Here is a 24,219-nt window from a genome sequence, read left to right on the forward strand (position 1 = left end):
AATGGATAGGACGGAATGGGCCTGTACGGTGGCCTGCTAGATCACCAGATTTGACGAAACTAGATTTTTTCTTATGGGGATACATAAAAAATATGGTTTACGTTGAGCCACCAACTTCTCCCGAAAATATGCGACTTAGAATAACGAATGCTTTTCGCAGCATTACACCAGCTGTCTTGCGCAGGGTAGAACAGTCTTTCAAACATAGACTTCAGCTCTGTATTCAAGAAAATGGAAGACATGTTGAACATATTTTATAAAAGTTTCATTATCAACCTTAATTAAACTCTCCCTTTTGTAGTTTTGTAATTTGCCAGTTGACAAATTTGAATATCTAGAACTCAAGCTCTGAATGAATATAATAACATGAAAAAAATAGTTATTTATAATGTTTCTTTCTTTTAACTTGTTTGGTTTGATATTGCACGATTTATGAGTGAAATTCTGCATCCAATGAAAAAATAATTTTCCATTTAGCAAAAATTGATAGGTACATACATTTATTTCGTTAAAAAATATTTGTTTGGACACCTTCTAATGTACAAAATTGAAACAAGATATCTTTCGTATATTTTTATCAGTCGTCAAATGGATTTCGCTTTGAAAAAATGACCATTTTTCGAAAGAAATGCTCATTTAAGAAAAACTATTGAACTTAGCCATAGGGAATACTTAATGAAATTTGTAGAGGTTTCGTTGGCGCTTCTTATGGATCAATAATATACAGGGTGTTCCATTTAATCTAAGGAAGATTTTGCAAATTTTCATTTACAATATTTGGCAAGCGGTTTTTCATACCCTGTATATCACAGGTCGATTTCAGATATATCGTTTGAGAGAGTTACCAATGTAGAATATTCGACCAAAAAAAAATTTCAACTGGACTTGGCACCACTTTATAATTTCAAATATTCTGAGTGACGAATATTGGAAAAAAAAACCTGTCATGCTAGATATCTCGAAAACCGTCAATATTTTCGAAGTGCAGATATACATAAAGTTTATTTTATTTTCTATGAAGAAACCGAAAAAGCGATAAAAAATATAGGTTGCCATTTAAAAAGACACAGTTGGGATCCGCCCAGAAAAAATCGAACACCCTGTGTGACCGCCAATATTTTTATTTTGTCGAGCTCGAGCAATAAGGTAATATTATAGAAAATTAGATTCCTATCTGCTTCCTATATAGAGATATGGAACACCGCGCCACTGTTGCAGGACCCTGTATATATATATATATATATATATATATATATATATATATATATATATATATATATATATATATATATATATATATATATATATATATATATATATATATATATATATATATTCAAATTGCCAACTTCAACTTTCAGTTAAAGTAGTACTCATCATATGCACAGATATTCAATGACTAGCAAATTCCCAACTTCGACTTTTCATTCAAAGTAGTAATCTGTCATATAATGCACAGATATTCAAAGACTAACAAATTTTCAACTTGGACTTTTATTAGTCAAAGTAGTGATTTGTCACATAATCTGTGAATACTACTATAACTACTGTTTGTGTGAATAATGTAGCCCTGAAAAGGGCTGTTTTTTTTCACCAATAGGTCCACGGTTATTCTGTCACAGGTTTGACATTATTGCATATTATGCATGCTGACACTCTCGTGAAATTTGTGAGCGGTCTTTCATATGCCTCACACCAATACTGACCCAGCTGCATCATAGAGACCGTATCATGGATGTTTACATGTTGATACCAGCCGCCGTTATTGTTCCGTATCGAGTAAAATCGAAAACAACACCAACATAACTTTTTGATGTTGCCATCAATCGTTCGGATCCATGGGATCCGTCCATCACGCAATATAAATCCATGGGATCTTCTAGCGTGTCGGTGATGTTGAGCATTCGGAGACCGATTCTCAAAGCACAATCACCTTCAGATGAATCAGCTATAATCACTTCATCATCACCTTCACCATCCACGACCAACTCATCGACCATGTCATCATCTTCATCGCTCTCGTTAGCCTCATTTTCAACTTCGTTGACTCCAAAGTCAATCTCCTCTTCATCGACTCCCAACAACTTCTTCAACTATCACTTCGTCTAGCTGAATGTTGGCATCCTCATCATCTGACTCATCTATCCAATTATTTGGATCAATAGCAGATATTATGTTTAATGCAGCAACTATTTTTTGAGTATTCATCTTAATGTTTTATCACAGTTGCAGAGTGAATGAATGAACTTCAGGATTCAAGTCGACTTGTATGTATAACTGTGGTGGTGGTACGACTCCCATTTATCACTTGACTCGTTTTGAGTGGAAGAGAAGGAGAAGTTATCCCACTATACTTTCACATTATATTAATTTGTATAAATAGAGAATGTCGGTATAGGAGAGAGCAGTCAGAGTTTCTATAAGTCATCTCTTGATATTTCTAATCGAATTAGTAAAATGCCGTTTCCAAAAGAGTGGAATGAAAAACCAAAGGTGTGTCTACCCAAAGATGATTGCAGGGGCTATTGTGTGCTACTTTTGCCAAATAAGTAGACCTAAGGAAGCAATTAATCCATGTATTGGTATGTGTAGAGATTGTGTGTCGCGGATTCAACTATCGCCTCCATCTCATCCACCGAAGCGAACAAAATCTGATTATCGTCAACAACAGTTACAGTGCCTGAATTGTTCTGAACCTATAATATTGAATGATATAGGTATTTGTAGTAATATTTGTGGTACCTGTGCTGCCGTTCCAGCACCGCTGCAACGTTGTTTGCGTTGTGATACATATTCTATGAATTGCTGGAATCATGTATGCACTACATGTAGAAGTACTTGGGATTTATGTGAGAAGGTTGGAGAACTCTACCCCAATAGGAGAATTCATTTTTTTCAATGTTGGTGGCTGACACATGAACTACAAATATTGAGGAGGAGAGTGAAAAAACGTTCCACATCAACAGCGACACATTACCATTTTTGATTTTTATTACCGTTATTGTCCTCTGTTATTAATAAATATATTATTTTGAATTCATTTGTATTATTTTCTCTCATTTTAAAAATGAATGCAACACAGAGTGTTCCTCTTAAATGACGAAGATCGTCACATGCGTGAACAGTTTTGTGAAAGAGTGCATGCCCCAGTTGATGAAAGAGCGTATGCGCTAGTTTATTTTCTTCTATAAAAGGTGAAGTATCAGTAACATCACCTTTCCTATTCACATTCTATTGCTATCATATATCATTCCTCAGACCTAAATAATCATTATCATGAGCTCTATGCCGTTGTTGATTGCTGAAGATGGTTCACCACTTGTTGATATCGATCACACTAATTTTGAAAATATTCAGTATTACATTTATCGAGTCAAAATTCGATGAATGATTTTGATATTAACGACTTCGTTAACTTTGCAAATGTGCCTGAACCAAATGAGCAAATTGTTATTGAAAATCCAATCGTTTCGCAATCATCACCACTCAAACAACCTTCATCTACCCTTCCTCTTGGTGTTGATAAGAAATCTAGAACAATCAAGAGGAAGGTTACTAATGCATCTTCATCGATTGTCACTGACTTCAGAGAAAAGAAACAATCGAAAAGTGTGCGAGAGAAACAACCCACAACGAAAAGTGACAGATCGAAGAGGAAGCCTAAAGAAATGAAGGTTGATTTGAAAGCTGCATCGCTATCTTCTTTCAGTCCTCTACATCGGTTTGGAGAAATGAAAGAGAGCAAAATGCCGCCTTGTAAAGGCGCAGATGGCTATTTCTGAACTTGAAAAGAGTGAGCGAGCTATTAATGCTGATAAGGAAACTCTTCAAGCATTAGATGCTAAGATTGCATTAGCGAAGGTTGAATTGGCTAAAATGTGTAAATATGCAAATGAACTCCGTTCAAAAATTGTTGAAGATAATCAATTCAATCAACGTTCGAGAATGCAAGCTCAGGCAGAGTTTGAGGAGTCAACTCAACTTTATGAGATGGCATTATCAGTGAGAGATAATTGGCGAAAAGAGCTGGAGAGTGCATTTCAAAGTGACGGCGATTAGTTTTGGGAATGATGTATTTTCAATATCGTGAGTTGAAAAATATAAGAGGGAATGGAGTATACAATTAATTTGGTTTGGTGTACACAAAACGTTGCGAATGGCTGGGGCAACGTTTACCGCTGCAATATTTATCAATTCACATACTTATAATTGAAATGAAAAAAATAATGAACTTCAACATCACTTCATTCATAAATACAATAGTAGATACATTTAAACCATATTTGATTCATCAATCCAAGAATTTTGTTCGCTAGGAAGGCCTAACCACTTTACATATACTTTATTTTTTCTTTTCTTCAACACCTTCTCAATCAGATATACGTCAGGATTTTTGGTTCGTAATAACTCTTCTTCGTAAAAAGGTTGAAAGGTTGTTCATTCATATCTTCAAGATTATAAGTCGTGGGGTGGTTTTATTAATTTTAACAATCTTGAAGAGCTTCGTGGTAAAGTTGGCAGTGTAAGACTTTTCAAAAATATTTTTGTACTTGCTTATACGTACGATATCATTCAATTGGAATTTGGGTTTACTTTGTTTTCCTCCAATTCCTTTGATACCTCTGAATTTCAATTTTGTTGTTGAATCAACATTGATGGGTGCGATACCTATTGTACGATGAACTTTATTGTTATATCTACTAGTTATAGTTGGAAGAATATCAAGCCATTTGTCGTGACCTCTTATCGAAAATTCCTTGTAGAGCCATGCCTTTATTGTAAGAATCACTCTTTCTGCTATAGCCGCCTTCTTTGTGCTCAGTTCTGTGATAGACTTCGTGCGTGTTGGAAGTGTTTCTCAGAGTGTCTTATTAAAACAAATTCATTTGTATCAGCTCGTTTATTTCAAATCTTATACTTAGATAATATCGTGTGTATTGAGTTCTTTGAAACTACAAAGTGATGTCTAGTGTAAATGGGGGTAAACCCCCCGAACCACCTCCTAATTTAACCCCTCCTCATTTTCAACATATATGGATACAGTATCACCAATAATAGGTAACAATAATATTTTTAATATGAAAAGAGCAGAAAAAATTGCAGAATACGTAAATATAAAAAGCGGATTAGAACCTTTCGACGAAAACCAACAAAAAATAGGTAATGAAAACATACCAAAACAATCGATTGATAGGTACAGTATGTCGGATACAGGACCATATCAAATTTATGTGGAGAATAATAGCGATGATTTTCGTGGAAGAATCAATGCTGTAAAGGTAGGTGATATAATTCTTTCAAATTTTCCTGAAGTGGATAATAAGAGTATTAGCTTAGACTCGATAGGAAGAAACAGAATCAGAATAAAAATGAAAGATTACAAATCTGCAAATTATCTTATTGATCATAAAAATTCACCTAGTTTGAAAAACAATAATTTGGAATTATATATTCCCAGATTCATTGTCGTACGGCAAAGGGTTATTAGGGATATAGATATCGTTTTTTCGGAAGAATATATTAAACACAAAATCAAACCATTTGATATGCATTGCAATTTTCAAGTCGAGAATGTTAGACGAATGAATAAAAAAATTACAAAAGACGATAAAACAGAATATGTTGCTACAAAATTGTGTATAATTACTTTTAGAAGTCAGGTACTCCCAAAATATATTTCAATTAATAGAGTGAGTATTGAAGTTGAACCCTACATTCAAAAAGTGTTATTATGCTATAAATGTTTTCCATATGGGCACTTAGGAAAACAACGTAAGAGTAAACCACGCTGCATTCAATGTGGCGAACAGCACAGTTCTTCAGACTGTCAAAATTCTAATCCCGATCCAAAATGTTTCAACTGCGGTGGATCTCACTTAAGTACAAATATGAAAATATGTCCAGAATTGAAAAGGCAAAAACAAATTAAACAAGCAATGTCAAACCTCAATATAAATTACCATGACGCATGTCAAAAAGTTCCAAAATCATCATATGCTAGCATATTGAATAACCCAAACCAACAGGTGAATTCCACATTACAACCTAACATAATACAACCTAATACATCGCATCAAAGATCAGTTATTGAACAATCCTTTACTCCAAATCAATTTCAGAATGTTCAACAAACACCTCACTTGCATAAATCTCACAAATTACATGAACAGGGAACTCCTGCAAAACGCTTAAGACCATCCAGTCCAGATCCTATATACGAAGCACACAAAAATATAATACAACGTATATCAACACACAATGAAGAAGGGGGAATTTTAAAAAACCTGCATATTTGCGAAACACAAATCAAAATAGCTCAAACATTGAGGAAATTCTTAATATTACTAATATTATTTTATAATTAGTTACCCATGTAATAAACATAATGAAAACTTTGAATAATTTTGATATTCACGAATCAGACCTTATAAATATAATCAGTAAGCAGTTAAATGTAAATGTGTCATCAAATTCGCAGCTCCAATGAATCATATCAAAATTTGCCTATGGAATTGTCGTTCTGCGATTGCAAATAAAGGAAATTTAGAATATCTTCTTGCTCAAAACCAAATTTCATTTGCCTTACTTTCAGAAACATGGTTCAAACCACAAACATACTATAAATTCGCGGGATTCAATTGTATACGGAAAGACAGAAACGATGGTAAAGGGGAGTAGCCATATTAACTAAAACAAAAATAAAATATAAAGAAATAAATCTAAATAACTCCAATAATATATCAGCCATAGCTGTGTCAGCAAACATTTTACCCAACCATAACAAACTTCATTTAGTTTCACTTTACGTCAAACCCCAAACATACATTAGTAGCCAAGAATGGGTTAAATTTTTTGATGATATTCCAAAACCTTGCTTCATAGCAGGAGATTTTAATGCACATCACGTGGCATGGGGTAATGAATTTGATGACACATATGGAAAAAATCTACTAGATGCTATTGAAAGTAGTAATTTAAACTATTTAAATGATGGATCCAAGACTCTTGCTACAAGTCGAAGATGTATTGCCATAGATGTGACGATATGCTCCTCTGACATAAGTAACTTATTTCGTTGGGAGGCACTTGATGATCCCCATGGTTCAGATCATCTTCCAATAATCATCGAGAGTCTCAACTCACATAATATATCTGAGGAAAAAATTCATAAAATATGGAATTTAAAAAAAGCCAATTGGTCCCAATATCGAGATACGCTTGATTCAATAGAACCTGCTCCTTATTATCATCGGCTTATAGAAATTATTAATTTCGCCGCTTCGCAGTCTATACCAAAAAATAAAAGTTCTAGAAAGACCTCTCCACATAATCCAAAACTATGGTGGAATGAGGAATGTGATGCAGCAGTAACTAACAGGAGAGAAGCATACATTGGCTTCAAACACAATCCTAATCAGTTGAATCTATTGGAGTATAAAAAAGCAGATGCAATTTGGAAACAAATTTTGAAACAGAGCAAAAGAAGTAGCTGGCAAGCTTATTGTGAAGGTCTCAATAGAACAATACCTATGAGAGACATCTGGCAACGTGTAAACAGATTTAAGAATAGAAGAATGGGTAACGTATCTCTAATAGATCCTGAAGAGGAATTGGTAGACAAATTTCATAATAAAATAGCTCCCGACTCAGTTAATCAGATGTTCCTTACAACGCAAGTAGATCAACGGAATCATGAACATAGCCATCTATCGAGAAACACTGAAATGTGGGAGTTGAATAAGGCTTTGAAACACACACATAACACTGCCCCAGGCAAGGACAATATTTCATATTCTATGCTATTCCACATGACAGAACCACACAAAAAATCCATCCTAGACATTTTTAATCAAATATTGAATAATGAAATACCTATTCCTCATGAATGGAAAGACTACTTGATTTTGCCGATTCATAAACAAGGAAGAACTGAAAATGATGAAAATTCTTATCGACCCATCTCGCTTGCTTCTTGTATATTGAAAACTTTTGAAAGAATAATAAAGAACAGATTGGAACATTGGTTAGAAACCAAAATCCCCAAAAATATATGTTACCTTCTGGTTATGTTGTTTTCAGAAAGACAATTATATTTGAAAATTGGCGAAACTATTTCTATTCCTCGTAAAACATCCAAGGAAGCATTCTATATACAAGAGATTTAGAAAAATGTATTGAAACAGACTCTCAGATATGCAGATGACATTTGCATATACACACAAAATTTGTCTTTTGAAAAGTCACTTGAAAACTTGGCAAGAGAGATTGAAAATGTAAATAAGTGGATTGACAAAAACGGATTGATGATTGCGGAAAAAAAGTCAGAGATTTGCATATTCACCAGAAAAAGAATTGGGTCCTACCAATTCGACCGTCAGTCAAATACTTGGGCATTATCCTAGATAAATCTCTGACATGGAAACACCATATTACTCAAATTCGACAGAAAGCAGAAAAGGGTATTAATATCCTTAGAGCCTTTTGTGGTACAAAATGGGGTGCAGATCCAAATATCGCCCTAATATTTTATAGAGCATTCATACGTTCAATATTAGACTATGGAAGTATTTTTTATGGAAGTTCTGCAGATACTCACTTGAAGAAATTGGAAGTAATAAAAACTAAATGTCTGAGAATATGTCTGGGGTATCTCCCGTCAACGCCAATATCAGTTATGGAAGCCGAAGCTAAGGAACCTCCATTAGACTTAAGAAGACAACTGCTCAGTAACAAATTTGTGACAAGAATCAAAGCAAAATCTTCAAATTTGATTACCAATCTTCATCAACTTACAATTTTCACACTCACTCATCGATACTGGCAGAAAAAGAAAACAAATTTGTTGGTAGAAAGTTTCACCAGATCGTCTTCTTATGACAAAACGATCTACAAAACCTATAACCTTCCATACTATACAGAAGATTACGACATAATATCCCACGAGTTTAAAGTACATTATTTGGAAAGAAATAATATAAGTTGTGATGGAGAGTTTTCAGAAACAATCAAGAGGCTGTGGCCAAATGCAGATTATATCTATACAGATGGATCAAAAATATCAGAGAAAACAGGCTTCACATTCTATCATTGAAATACCAAATATTTCGAAATGTATATACTTCCCAATGAAGCATCCATCTACACTGCAGAATTGAAAGCCATACTTTTGGCAATGCAATATATTCTGACACAAAACAGCATTCATTCAATAATTTTCACTGATAGCAAGAGTGTCGTGGATTGACTGAAAAATTTCCGAAATCCTAATCTATTTTCTGAATTGGAAATAGAAATCGCCAGAGCCAATAAATCAATTATCTTACAAAATAGGAAGATATCTATAATTTGGATAAAAGGACATTCCGGAATAAAAGGAAATGAGGTAGTAGATAGATTAGCAAAGCAAGCCACTGAAACAGGAGAAGAGTCCATTCACACCTTTATTCCACATACCGATTTGAATCGAATTTACAAAAAAGATTTGAATGAAATTTGGCAAAATCAATTAAATGAATCTCGGACAGGCAAAAACTTCAAACAGCTCTTCCCAAAGATTATTGGAAAGAGATGGTTTGAACAAGAGAGTGACAGAAAATACATAAATACCATAAACCGTTTACGATCAAATCACGCTCTCTGTCCAGCTTACAAATTCAAAATTGGATTAACAGATAATCTATGCTCATGTGGACGTTATGGCGATCTCAATCACATCATATTGGAGTGTTCGCACCACATCCACAGTATAAATACCCTTTACTCTGAATTCAAATTTCATAATATATTTTTTCCAATAAACTTAAATTGTATGTTAACTTCAAACAACAGAAATATGTACAAATTATTATACAATCATCTAATAAGATGCAAAATCAAAGTATGAATATAGTTATAGTACTACTAACAATATATTCAAATGTAAACAGAAATTGAATCATATTATGTACAAACGCAATGAAAAAAAAATCTATATAAAATTAAAAAAAAAGTTAACAAAAAAAATATAAGGGAACCAAAAATATAAAACAAATCAAGAAAAAACTTATTTGAAAAGAAAAAATACAAAAAAAAACAAAATGCAAAAACAAAAAGAAAAGAATAAAAAAAATACAAAAACAAACAGAAATGAAAATTAAAAAAGCAAAAAACGAGAAAAAATCTATGTTTGAGCTACTACTCAATGTTACTTTCCAAATTTGATTTGATATTTGATTAAAATAGTCTGGCTAATTGGTTCTCCCAAAGCCAACAAATTTTAAACCACACACACACACTTCTTTGTGCTAAATGTTGAATAATGATTGATATTATATTCTCGCATGAGAGATGAGAAGCTTCTATTAAAAAATTATTTCCCTTGATCGCTTGGGAGCTGTTTTTTCAGATTTTTCGGAAAAGGAAAGATCATCGCTAACACCGCACCACAGTAAGCCCCCTCACTTGTATGGACTACCCAAAATCCACAAGAGGGACGTTCCGCTTAGACCGATCATCAGCTCCAGAGATTCGGCTACTCAAAACTTGTCTAGATTTTTACTTCCCTTAATACAACCATTACAAGGAAAAACATCGTCTTTTGTGAAGAATTCAAAGCATTTTGTCGAACTACTAGGGTCAATTGAGGTCACACAGGAAGATCAACTAATTAGTTTCGACGTGGAAAGCTTTTACACCAACGTTCCGGTCGAAAAAGCACTCCAAATCATACAAAAAAAGCTATCCGAAGACGGGATCCTGAAAGAGAGAACGAGTCTACCTATAGAAGTAATCATGGAATTACTAGAATGCTGTGTACGAAACTGTTATTTCCAACTGAAGGACGAATTCTTTACACAAGATGAGGGACTGCCAATGGGATCGCCACTTTCACCAGTCATAGCCAACATATATATGGAGTGGTTTGAAACTCTGGCCATTGAAGAAGCCCACAAGAAACCTCGAGTCTGGTTGAGATATGTTGACGACACCTTCATAATATGGAACCATGGGAATACTGAACTAGACGTCTTCCTGAAACACATCAACAGCGTGAGACCTTCCATCAATTTCACAATGGAGAAGGAAATCCACAACGAATTGCCATTCTTAGACGTTTTGGTGAAGAGGACCGACACTAAGTGGGAAACATCTGTATACCGAAAACCCACTCATACGGGACAGTATCTGCACCACGAATCCAACCACCATCAATTGACTAAAAGACTGCTTTTGGGCTTTGTAATACGAAGGAAGGTCTCAAGAAGGAACTAGACTTCATCAAAAATGATCTTCAACGGAATGGCTACTCCAAAGCGATGGTAGAAAAGACTTTGGCTAAAAGACAGCAGGAGCCTCGCAAGGAAGAGAAGCCGTCACAAATAGTGCTTGCACTTCCCTACATCAGAGGATTATCGGAGAGGATAAGAAGAATTGATTCCAAGTAAAACATCAGAGCCTGCTTCAGATCCGGTAACACTATCCGTAGCAGCCTCACGAAAACCAGGCCACCAAACGCGGACTGCGATTCCAAGAATTGCATTTACCGGATACCCTGTGAGTGCGGAAAATCCTATATTGGTGAAACTAAGAGGCCATTGAATGTTCGCATTGCCGAGCACAAGAAACACACACAGCGAGGGGAAACCAGCAAATCAGGAATAGCAGACCATGTTTGGACCCATCAACACAACATCGAGTGGTCCCAAGCTGAGATCTTGCACAGAGAGGAACATTGGTTTAGGAGAAAATTCAAGGAAGCCGCATACATGTTGTCCAACAACGTATTCAGCCAAGCCAGCGTAGAAATACGCAACATATGGAAACCCACCATCAAGCGAAAAATGGCCAACTCCCGCCAAAACGGTCATTTTATATAGTAGACAATGGAAGTCCGAACTAGTGAAATTCAAATATAACTATGATCGTCAACAGAAATTTAATACAAGTTCTCTGTGGTCACTTGTGCTTACAGTTTCTCTCTGAATAATTTTTCAAATAAAAAATGGATACAACACCAAAACTGGATCGGCTATCAAGGGAATGGGGTTTTCACTTAGAATGTTTTCAAAATATGGTACCTTGAAAAAAATGGATAAAGTGATGCTTGCAAATATGCCCAAGGAAGTGATACTTGCATGTGTTGCACATGAGATTATATGTTTGGGAAAAGTTACCTAAACATCTACAAGATGACATCGATATAATGAAACATAGATATTGTTATGAACACCACCCCGATGAAAATTTAGATTCAGATGTTAATGATGGTCCTATACCTCGAAAATCTATGTGTTGTATTTGTAATATAGAGGATGTGGATATCGATATCAATAAAAATGATATTTATTACAAGGCAACACCTTTTAAAAAGGTGTTGCATTGTGCAAACACACGCACGCACGCACGCACACACACACACAATCTCATATGAAAAAAAAATCTGAACAATCCATGCACCAGACACTTCAAGGTCACATCGCCTTGACTTCACTAAACAAAAAAAAAGCAATTGATACGTCATAGTGGCGGGGGGAGGCTTAGAACCGGCTCAAATCTCCTACTTGTATAGTATACTTTTAGATACTTTTAGGTATTAGTCAACCATCGTTATTCATAATGATATTATGTTTACTTATTTCTACACTCTCATAGGCATCTAGTCTGTCCATAATATTACGTAAGGACTGTGATGCAGTCCTTACATAGATAGAGAAAGTTGAAAATTAAACACAACCGTCATGGAAGCATACACAAAAAAAGTTATTTTGTTTAAACAAAACTGTCAAATTATTAAGAAAATTAGATTTATAATTCCTCCATAATAAGAAAGAAATTGCTATTGTATTAAATTGCTTCTTACCTTCAAGTTTGATATATGTTTGAAAACAAATGGGTTATTGATTGCAATTTGCCTTTTAATTTTATCATTCATTGCATTAATGTAGGTCTGATACACAGCCATACATTTTTTTGCTAGTGATGAAGCATAATATATGGGGATATCATGAAGTTCCGGATGCTGACTCCAATATTCATCTAAAAAAAAGAAGTAGTATTTTAAAGTTATTCAAATATTTGATATATAATAAGCATCTTATGTGAAGTACACAATTTCGTTGGAGCTTTCTAATCATTGTTTTCAACTCAATAAAAAAAAAAACTTTATATCATAATTACATTTGAAAAAATATTTATTGCACTCTATCTACTACTCGTAAAAAAAGAATGAAAAAAAATATAATAAAAATTCTTTATAAAGATATGTAGTTTATACACAAAATCTTTCTACAGATAAAAACTGCAAGAAAAAAATAGTGAGTTTTAATTACAAAAGTAACGATATTTTATTTCAAGTGCCATTTCGAATGAAAAACGTGTGCGTCTCGGGACGCCAGACAGAAGTGATAATTTAAATTGATCTAAGTTGAACTATTCAATACTGAAATTGTTCAACTTGAGAAAAGCTTAGGTTATTACTTAAATTTTATGTATATTAATATGGTTGTTATGTATTTTGCGTGAAAAGAAACATTTTTGGCTCACAACTACACATATATTTCCCAGTTAAATGCTAAACAACAACTGAGCTCGGTCTCGAAGTAGTCGGTAGTTCATATAAAAAATGTACAGTAAAAACCTTTGCTTTTATTCAGGATCAGATATCCAACCTTCCCCTTTTAACAATTAAAATAGAACGTCTAAGAATTAAAAAAAATATATTCATATATATACAACAAAAAACATCAGTATGCCAATTTATCTGGAGGCCGAACTGACTCTGTCGTCTTAAAATCCCATCATTATCAGATTTTACACTTTTCCGGGTAACAAGTTGTGGAAATTTATTCGATTTTTTCTGAGATGGTAGAGCGAGGTATTATATTAATTGCCTTATCCTTCAATTTAGCTTCAAAGGTCTCATTTGCTCTCAGTTGATTTTTGTGCCTTTTCCATTGAAACCTCTCTACCTCTACAATATAAGTTCTTCTGCCATTTTCTTTTTAAATTATTCCTTCACACCACCGGGACTTCCTTGGTCTGAAATCTTGCACCCAAACCTTTTCTAGTTCATTGAAAATAATATTTATTTTATAACCATATTTCATTTGATAATCCTGTTTTTTATGAACCTATCTTTCAACTGAAAGTAGCATTAAATCGAGTCTGGTACTCATTTTTCATCCCAATAATAATGTAGACGGCGTCTCCCCGGTAGTAGTGTATGGTGTATTTCTGTAGTAAAATAAAAAACAATTTATGATATGGTTGATACCTCTTTCGTTATCTTCTTCTTTACCTTTAATTAGGGCTTTTTCTATTATTTTAACTGCTGATTCTGCCAACCCTTAGTGACAGGGTGATATGGAGCCCCTGTAATATGTTTAATGCCTTGTAAAAAAAAAATGGAATTCATCTGACAAAAGTGATTGAGCATTATCGGTACAGAGTTTCCTGGGTAGCCCAAACCTTGCGAAAACACTAGTAAGAATTTCTATGGTGGTTTTGGTAGACGTATTATTTATTTGAAAGATCCACTTGGATGTAGCGTCCTCCAAAACTAAAAAGTAACTGTAAAAAATTGGACCAAAAAAATCTGCGTGCAACTTTATCCACACTTATTTGGACGAATCCCAAGGTTTCAGCGATAATCTTGGTGAATTATTTGAAAATTTTTAACAAATTTTACAAGTCCTTGCCACTTCTTCAATGTTTGCGTCCGATGACGGTCACCATACATAAGATCCTGCTAGTGTTTTTTACTTTACCTACCTGACCCGATGAATTTCTGTCTAAATATTTTAAGCAAATTTTCTTGGAATTACTATATGATAGCCCCACATTACACAATCTTGTTCTATCGTTAATTCTTTATTTTGAAAAAAAAAATGGTTGAAGTTATTTTGAAACAATTTTCGGTCACCCATTTCGTATATAAAACATAACTCTACTCAAAATTCTACTTTTGATTCTTATCTAATTTGAGAGAAGTTTAATGAAAAATTCTCCTATTCTAGAAAGTGAAAGTACGATATAGAATCAAATGTCTCCTTATACTGAATTGATGAACCAAAATAATTATTTTTCATGTCTATTTTTACCTGCTGTATTTTTATTTGATGGAATATATTTAATTTCATAATCAAAAGCTGATAATATGTGAGCCCAACGCTGTAGGCGGTTTGCAGAGAAAATAGGTAAACTCTTTTTTCTCCAAATATAAAAAAGTAATGGTTTATGATCACAGTAAAGAAGAAATTTTCTCCCATACACATACTGAAAAAAATGTTTCACGCCAAATATAGCTAATTCCTCTTCTTCTTTTCACTGCCCCAATTGCAAAATTAGAAGAATCCACCGTTAATTACAAAGGTCTATTCGGATCATTCCATTGCCATTCAACTCCCCTTTTTAACAAATAGTATAAAGTTTGCCAAACCTAGAAACGATTTTAAGCCACGTTTCACATAATAAAAGCTTATTACGTGCTTGCTGGGTAGTATTTATAATACTGCCAACAGTATATGTCTAACGCACACTAAACACGGTTCGTCTATCCGACGAGAGAGGAGAAGCTTGCCTTCCGCTGACGTATACGTGAGAGAAAGGGTAGCCAGACGAACTGGCGTCGTTGCGCGTTAGGTAACGAATCGGTTATAACTCCTTTTTAAATTAAACTTGTTGTTGTGCGTTTTGAATGTTAGTGTTATAGCACGGCAGCTCTGGTGTTAGGGAGCGAGTCATGGGTTCATTAAATGTGGGTGCTCTTCGACAGGGCGCCACTCTATTTACAGACAAAAACAGAGAAATAACAAAAATGATTGAAAGACCTGTTGAACTGTACGGTTATATAATGAGGTATCAACAATAAAAATGTATGTACAATACCACTACTTCCCTTAAGGGATATTTCAATGATTTACCTTCTATTGATTTGTACTTTTCATTTGAAAACTTCTTAAGTTATTTTACATCCCCCTTATATTGGCCAATACATGAGTTGTTCACATGTTAATTTCTTTCAATATCATATTGCTGATGATTATATATTTAAAATTTAAATGTTGAGTGGTAAGTATTATCTTCTCTTAATATAAATAATTCTTTGGATCCTGGAGTTATAATTATAGGATAGATCTAACTTTTTCTCCAGGGCTAACGTCCAGAATTATAAGTCCTGATGTTAAAGCTTGTTGCTTTATTGGGAATCCTTGAATCCTCTTGACTGGGCTGACAATGAACCAGCAGGAATACTGAGTAACAGGTCTCTAATTGTAACCATCTACATTGATAGTAAATCAAAATCCCATCTACATTGATAGTAAACCAAAATCCCATCTACATTGATAGCAAACCAAAATTCCATCTACACCTCATGGGCCTAACAAAATGGTAAATGGCGTACCCTCCTCACAAATCAGGAAAAAAATTTAGGTATCTTAAACCTTAAATTATCTCTAAAAAAGCCAACCGATCTGCAAGTGTAACTGTTAGAAAAGTGAAATATCAATCGCCAAAACTTACCTTCCAAAAAGGAAAGGCCTTTTATGTAGATATTATTCAGAAATCAAATCAGGAATTGCCACACAGCCTTCCTCGTGAATTCTCACCTCGTAAAAAAACCTTTTTCCTGTCTGACCAGACTTATTAATTTACCATTAAGAAAAAACAATTGAAATCGAAATTTGCTTTTAGCGCATCTCGGAAATCGAATGAAGGTCATGGCCTGTCATAAGACAGTCAGGGCAGCCACCTGTTGAATTGTGTCTATCCTATCCAACTGATGGTAATTACGTTTGAAATGACTAATTGTGACATGTAATGAAGAATTTATATAAGGAAAATATCTCAATAATACTCTTCTTAGGAAATATATTATCCTCTAATTATTTATCATAACAAAGCGTCATGAGATTAGATGTTAGTAACAACAAAGCGTACCTGGGTATAATGGTAACATTCTGTTGGACGAAATCTAACTTCGATTCATCTGACATCAAAAGGTAAATAAAGGCATATAACCTTCAACAATGTTTATAAATGAAATGTAAAGTGGAATTCGAAGCTTAGGAATTATGCAAAGACAATTATAATGTTCCTGATGAATTATATTCAAGACACATAATTGAGGATGTTTGTTATGCTAAAAACTTGACAGAAAACAGAAATGCACAACTCATCTCAATATATAATGTTATGAATGCTGCATAAGATTTTTTTTTTATTTGAAGTTTCAAATTGTTACACACTTTCAGGTATCATTCAGAATGTTTACTTGTTATTTTGAAAAGTCATTTTTAACGTTATACGGTTTACCCTACAGTAAGAAGTTATCACTCAAAAAAAATCGACAAATACACAAATGAAGATTGAGTTACACTAAAATAACTTTTTCCTAATCAGTCTGTACTCCAAACATTCGTTATGGAATTGAAATACGAAGGCTACACAACGTAATATATGAAAGAGTGTTAATATAAAAAGTCACTCATACGAAAAACTATCATCCTCAATGTACATGTTCGAGACACTTGTCTTTCAATCTCATCAGCACCATTTTGGATAGCATTACAAGACAAAGCACTCACTTCTTTTATTACATTGTGACTTTATGACATAAAGTTAAGACAATGTTTATGTGAAAGTAATTGTTTCAGGAGGGCTTCTTCTTCCGGTTGGTATCTGAACAAAACTTCTGTGTATGATCTATATACATACATATATACTTTTTATTATACTTTTTTCTTTCTTTCTTTGGAAGATTTCCACATTTGTTGTTTTAAGATGGAGAAGTAGCCAAAAAGCTTTCTTACAAAAAACACTAATCTCTCTTTAAGAATATTTCCTTTTCAATTTGAGTCGCAATCGTTTCGAAAAGAAACTTTTGTACTGGGATTAATTCTTCATTCGCTGAAAACATTTTGGTTACCGTCGATTTTTCCAACTTTGTGACAAAAAAAATCCAGTACCTAGGTACACGCCTTGACCTAGAACACCATAGTTTTTCAATTTCTAGCAACAAAAAGTGTGAAATGGTATCGAATGCCTTGGTCAGACGTATCCGATATATCGGCATCGATTGATTTTTCACCAAAGTCTTATATAACAAGTTTTCAAAATTGAATTGGCTGTTGTGTTTTATGTGTTCACAGAATTTTTTTGCCTTTTCAATTTTTATTATTGGTTTCCAAAATAAGCAAATCTTAGGAACTTCATAATATTATAATTGTAAAAATCGTTATTGAATAAGACCGCTATTTTTTTTGTGAAACATCTATAGCCCCCACGTAAAACTGATTGCTGTCGTGGCGACGGGTCGCCATACAAAAGATTGCGCGATTCTCTTTCCACTGGTTCGATGTTACGCTACCTCTCTCGCCACACTGAGCTTGGATACCTATAGTGCAGTGTTTCTCAAACTTTTCGAATTCATGGCCCTCTTATGTTTTTTGAAGGCGTCCCAGGGCGCCGCGGCGCACACTTTGAGAAACACTGCTATAGTGTATACAGTCGTGTTCAGTATACATAACCTGTGTTCTACTAAATAAATAAATTTTAAAAATATTCAAATAAAATATGTCTGACAGTGATGATCTAGAAAGTGAAAGTGAGCAGCCTCCTTTAAAGAAAGCAAAATTTCACTATCAAGTCAGTCAGTAAGTTAATTATATTTTTATATTTTGAAATTAAAATGTGAATTCATCTGTGCACTGATCCCGCGTCTGCCTCAAGGGTCAGTAAATGTAAAATCTACTCTCTTGGTAGATTAAAATTTACACAAGTTTCATATAATATAATTAATTGTCATTTAATTTTAATTTCATTCTAATGAGAAATAATGCACTATAACACCTGCTTAAAAAATAAATTTCATAAAGACTGACAAAATTGAATTTCAAAATCAGCTGATAACGAGTAACGCACGAGTGTTTTTCTTATTTGTTATTATCAGGAACATCAAAAAAATCAATTCATTAATACATTTTCCAATGATGGTGGAATTTATATTGAATCATTTATCATTATTATTAATAATTGAAGGATCTTTAGTAATATATTGCAACTGCGACTGTGCGATGCTTTTTCCACTGGATCGGCGTTACGCTGTCTCTCTCGCCACACTGAGCTTGAGGTGTGTATACAGTTGTGTTTACTACAGTATAAATAACTTGTGTTTTACAAAATAAAGAATTTTTTTAAATTATTACACAGTTACAATTCAGAAAGTGAAAGTGAATAGCCTCCTGCAAAGAAACCAAAATATCACTATGACACACTACCAATTCATCAGTAAATTAATTATATTTTTATAATTAAAATGTGGAATTATCTGTGCATTAAGCTCGCGTATATTTAGTTTGTCTCAAGGGTTAAGTAAATGTAAAATCAACTATCTGGGTAGATTCAAATTTACACAATTTTCATAGAGTATATTTTGATATTGATTATCAATTAATTTTAATTTCATTCTTATGACACCTGCTTGATGAATAAATTTTATAAAGACTGACAAAATAGTATTTCAAAATCAGCTGATAGTGAGTAGCGCACGAGTGTTTTTCTTATTTTTATTATCAGGAACATCAAAAAATTAATTCATTAATTGATTTTGAAATGATGGTGGAATATTATTACAGAGTGAGTCGTTGTAAGTGGTGGTTTTGTATTTGTGAAAAATTCGTGTCTAGTTTGAAAATAAATAAGTGTCGAACTGTGAGTTGCTGTAATTTGCAGGGTAATGTCGGCATTAATTTTTTTCGATTTCCAATTGACGAAAAAATGTATATTTTTCTAGTACTCATTATGTAAGATTGAAGAAATGAACATATGGCGAAAATTCATAAAATAATTTGTTATATACCATATATATGCAGACTTTTTTTATGAAATTAATTTGATGAAATATACGAATAGTATATGCCTCACAACTAAAGATAATAAAATGATAAAACAATCGAGTTCCACTGGAAATCCACAAAGGAAAATAATTGTTGAACCACATTTTTTGATTTGGCTAATTTGTATCTGTAGGAAAAATATTACTTCCACTGAAATCTCTGCAAAACCAAAATGTCAAATGTACATTCAAATAGCCTACTGTTGCATACTTTTTTACCAATTCATCCAAATCAATACTGGATGTAAAAAGTATTGTGACTGAAGCTGTTAGGCAATTATCAAAAATTGGATTAAGAGTAAGGGGTATCATTTCAGATTGAGGTTTTAATTTTCATACACTTGCCACTTGCCAGAAAAGATGTCAAAATGACCGTAGAGCAGTCATATTTCTCAGTTGATGAGAGAAAAATATTTTACTTTTTTGATACTCCTCATGTGCTGAAATGTAGCAAAAATCATTTTTTCGATGACTTTATGAAATTGATGAATTTACAACGAACAAAAATCATCTTGGACACCTTTACAACTTGGATAAGGAAAAGCAATATAGACTAGCACCCAAACTTATTGATTCTCATTTATGTTCAACTAATTTTCAAAGGATGAAAGTTAAATTAGCCAGTCAAATTTTCAGTCATTCGGTAGCTACAGCGATGAACAGTTATGCCAGTTTCAATCAGATACCATCAGCAGAAAAAGGGACGGCTACATTCATTGAAAAAATGGATAAAGTATTTGATATTTTGAATTCAAATCGATTCGACGATGTCAAACATTTCAATAAACCTTTTTTCGGAACATCAAAATTGAATGAAACAAATGCCTGCAGATTCATTTTTACAAAGTATCATCATTCATCTAGAGACAGAATTTCCTTATCATTTTCATAATTTATGTGCCACTGACTGCATAGGCAACCAGCTAAAAACAATGTTTTCAAAAATCAACATTTGTCACCCTTGTGATAATTTTCTTCAGGATTATTTATTTTCTCTTTTCACAAGGGTAAGAATTTATTATGCTTTGAAATTAACCAATAGAAATTTGAAAACAAATGTTAAAAAAAAACAAAAACTCCTCATTCTGAAAAACCTTTTGAATAGATTAGAATAAGTTTTTGACCTAAATTGTATAATCTCACCTTGTTTATAAACAAATTCAAAAACTCCCAATATCTTATAAACCATCAAACTGAATTGAATAATTCGTTTCTGTTCATTTCCAGGTAAAAATAGTTAGGTATATTTACGGTACTTTCGAAAAATTTATTGATATAGTTAATGAATTCATATGTGACCGTTTCATGTTAGAGTATAAAACGGTTGTAATTTGAAAGTAACTTTTAGTTTATGCTTGAGAAAGCTATTGTATAGCGAAACACGTGTCGCGGTTTTTGTAAAACCCTCTATAGTAAAAATCATACAATAAACTGTATTTATCAGTTTTAATATGGATTTTCATCACGTTTCGGCCAGTTTTATTCAATGAATTTTCCTTTGGATTATTCATTTTCTCTTCTCACAAGTACTTATGATGCACTGTTTGGAACCACAAGGGTAAGAATTTATTATATTTTGAAATTTGCCAATAGAAATTTGAAAACAAATGTTCCTCCTGCCCCACCACATGCCAGCAAAAAATAAAACCTCGACCCGATACATCAAAGACGCCCACCTGGAGTAAATTTACTTGTGTTTACTTTTCTATATGGTGGCCACATTGACATTTTTTCATGTACATTTTAATTACATCTATTATACAATGTGTGTACGATTTCAAACCGCATCACCCCGTTATTCCGGAACCTATGAACCGATTTTGAAAAATGACAATTTCAAATTATGGTACTCGACGATGTTGACAGATATGAATTATTCTCATTTTCAAGGCTCATTATGACCTGCAAAATGGATCGAAATTTCGAGAAGGACCACTAGGCATTTTTTATCGGAAAAGTGGATACCCTCATTAGATTTGGGCATATTTCGGGACATCTAGATTAAACGTTTCAGCCCAATATCTCATCCAGGGTGTTAGTTATATGATGACAAATTTCCAAATCCATGATTTTTTGACTGACCCCGTATGAAAGTCTATGGACTTCACGTGAAAAGTTGAAGTAACCATTCAATGAAATAATACTTCTTAAACTCAGCTACTAAGTTACATAGGTTGTAATTGTTTCATGGAGTTGTCTCTAGTTTAATTAAAATCAATAAATCAAAATTTGAAAACGTGTTTTTAATTTTAGAAAAATTACCAACAGAAATGAATTAAATGATAAATGAAATTGTTTTTTCATGTATTGGAGTTTTCAATATATCCTCCTTTAAGCTCTATACATTTTTCATAACGCCGTCAGAAATTTTGGCGGGTCTTCCTCAATTGACTTGGTGTTATTTCACCATACTTGTGGCTTATTCTCCTCTTCAATTCTTTCAAATTACGTGGTCTATTTCTATAAACATTTTCTTTCGAATATCCCCACAGGAAAATATCTACTGGAGTCAGGTCTGGTGATCGAGGGGGGCAACAATTAAAAGGGCAGTTCCTTCCAATTCATCTTCCCTGAAATTTTTCATCAAGATATTGCCGCACAGCAATCACATTGTGAATGCGTTCTTCAATGCTTAGTCCTTCCATGAAATCCAAGAATTTCGTTGTCAAAAAATTATAAAATTCTCCACCGTTTAGTTCGTTTTCAAAAAACACTGCACCTATTACTGTAGGATAGCGTTTTCTTTTTTAATTCATGTTTATTTCTTAGTTTAAATGCATTAAATTACTCTTGGCAACAGTGTCACTAAACCCTAAAGTAATGTTTAATTTCTGGGCAAACGGATGGTCCTGTTCCTCAGAAAAAGGGTTCGTGAATTTTATGCAATGATCACGACTCAGGCAAATGCAGGTACAAGGGCAGTCAGTCGTAAGAGTCACTGAACAAAACATTAAGACGTTAATGACGAATCGACAGCCGAGTCGATATTTTCCTTTTACCTTTTTGTTCAGTGCTGCATTCAATTTGTAATAATAACTGATTGATATTCTTATGTGCCGTATATCTATGTTCTAATTGTGCCAGTGTTTTAACCAGTTATTGTTTTTCTATCGTTAATATACGTTTTTTATTCTTGTTGCATCTAGGGCCTAATTAACATACTCCCTAGACAATGATAACAAACCTACATTTTGGGGGCTCAACCGGAATTGCAAAGAATGCGACCTTGATGAAATGTGGTAGAAAACGACTGGACAAGCTTAAAAGTGGTTTAAACAAAAGTTCCAATAATGCTATAATAGATGAAAGGCGGTGAAAATAAGTGAGAGGGGTGGCAAGGAATCAAAAAACGAAAATCGTTCAATCTAGCGATTGCATTCTTTTTTTTTGTATTTTTGTAGTCTTGATATGACCCAAGGCTTTACCCAAATACCTGTTGCTTATAGATCAATAGATAAACAGCTTTCGTAACGCAGGACGGACAATTCGAATGCCCATTGGGCTTTCGACCGCTCCAGCGACATTTCAAAGATTTTTAATTTGTTTTCCGAACTGCGTCGCGAAAATATTACTATATATTTAAACGATATTCTCATTTCTTCAATAACAATCGAAGAAAGTCTCCATCTACTAGAAACTGCATTCAAAATATTAAAAAAAATCAATTCGAAACTGAACATATAAGAATGTATTTTTTTGAAAAAAGTATCAATTATTTGTTTCAAGTCCGAACTAGTGAAATTCAGTATCAATTACTTGGGATACGAAATAGATGGTAATAGAATACGTCCAAGCCAGCACAAAATAACGGCTGATTCAGAATTTCCTATTCCCAAAAATCTTCAAGAATTACGACAATGTTGGGGTCTTAGTTCTCATTTCCGAAAATTTATAAAAAACCATTACTCATTGTAGCCCAAACCTCTAGATCACTTGATGATGCCATCTTAATTGTTACAGTTCTGACGAGTAGTAGTAAAATGCGTAAATTCAAAGTATTTTTCACTTTGAATTTTCGCAGTAACTCATCGGAATAAACTGAAAAGTTTGCTCTTTCTAGACGTGTATAATGTTCTCTATTACAATTTTTAAAATTTTCAGATTGTGGAAGGTGAAGATATCCAAAGAAGGTCGCAAAACTTTACTGTTGTTCAATCAATCTTCAGTAGTCGATATACACTCATGTTATCAACCTCAAGTTCATATTAACTGAATATCTGCTATTCTTTTCCATATTTTTTATACGGAATGAGTATGATTTTTCATTCTACACTCAAGGACATTTTCTCACAAACAAATCTTTAATTTTGCACGTTCTCTGATGAATATCTTTATAATTAAGAAAC

At 33.5% G+C, this 24,219-nt stretch overlaps 1 protein-coding gene and 1 long non-coding RNA gene across 5 annotated transcripts in view; both read right to left on the reverse strand.

The window, feature by feature from the left end:
• Nucleotides 1-24,219, reverse strand: part of Cpsf73 (Cleavage and polyadenylation specificity factor 73) — a 174,168-nt gene that overhangs the window by 56,770 nt on the left and 93,179 nt on the right. For 2 of the 3 annotated variants that reach the window (XM_074186073.1, XM_074186074.1), the window contains exon 8: nt 12,839-13,014. The exons of the other annotated variant lie outside the window; for it this stretch is intronic. In XM_074186073.1, the coding sequence (XP_074042174.1) occupies nt 12,839-13,014 (176 nt within the window). The remainder of the gene's footprint in view (nt 1-12,838; nt 13,015-24,219) is intronic. 3 annotated transcript variants of the gene reach the window in all.
• On the reverse strand, nt 13,678-24,218 carry LOC141487237 (uncharacterized). 2 transcript variants are annotated; one of them, XR_012468282.1, is made up of 3 exons: nt 16,501-24,218; nt 14,276-16,451; nt 13,678-14,211 (listed from the first exon to the last, which is right to left on the reverse strand). It is a non-coding gene; the product is annotated as an uncharacterized lncRNA (long non-coding RNA). The 2 variants fall into 2 exon arrangements; XR_012468281.1 differs by having other exon boundaries at nt 14,276-24,218.

Source organism: Leptinotarsa decemlineata, unplaced genomic scaffold (assembly GCF_025532065.1).
Source record: "Leptinotarsa decemlineata unplaced genomic scaffold, Ldec_3_MD MMD2_tig00078422_RagTag_RagTag, whole genome shotgun sequence".
In the NCBI taxonomy this organism is placed as follows: domain Eukaryota; kingdom Metazoa; phylum Arthropoda; class Insecta; order Coleoptera; family Chrysomelidae; genus Leptinotarsa; species Leptinotarsa decemlineata.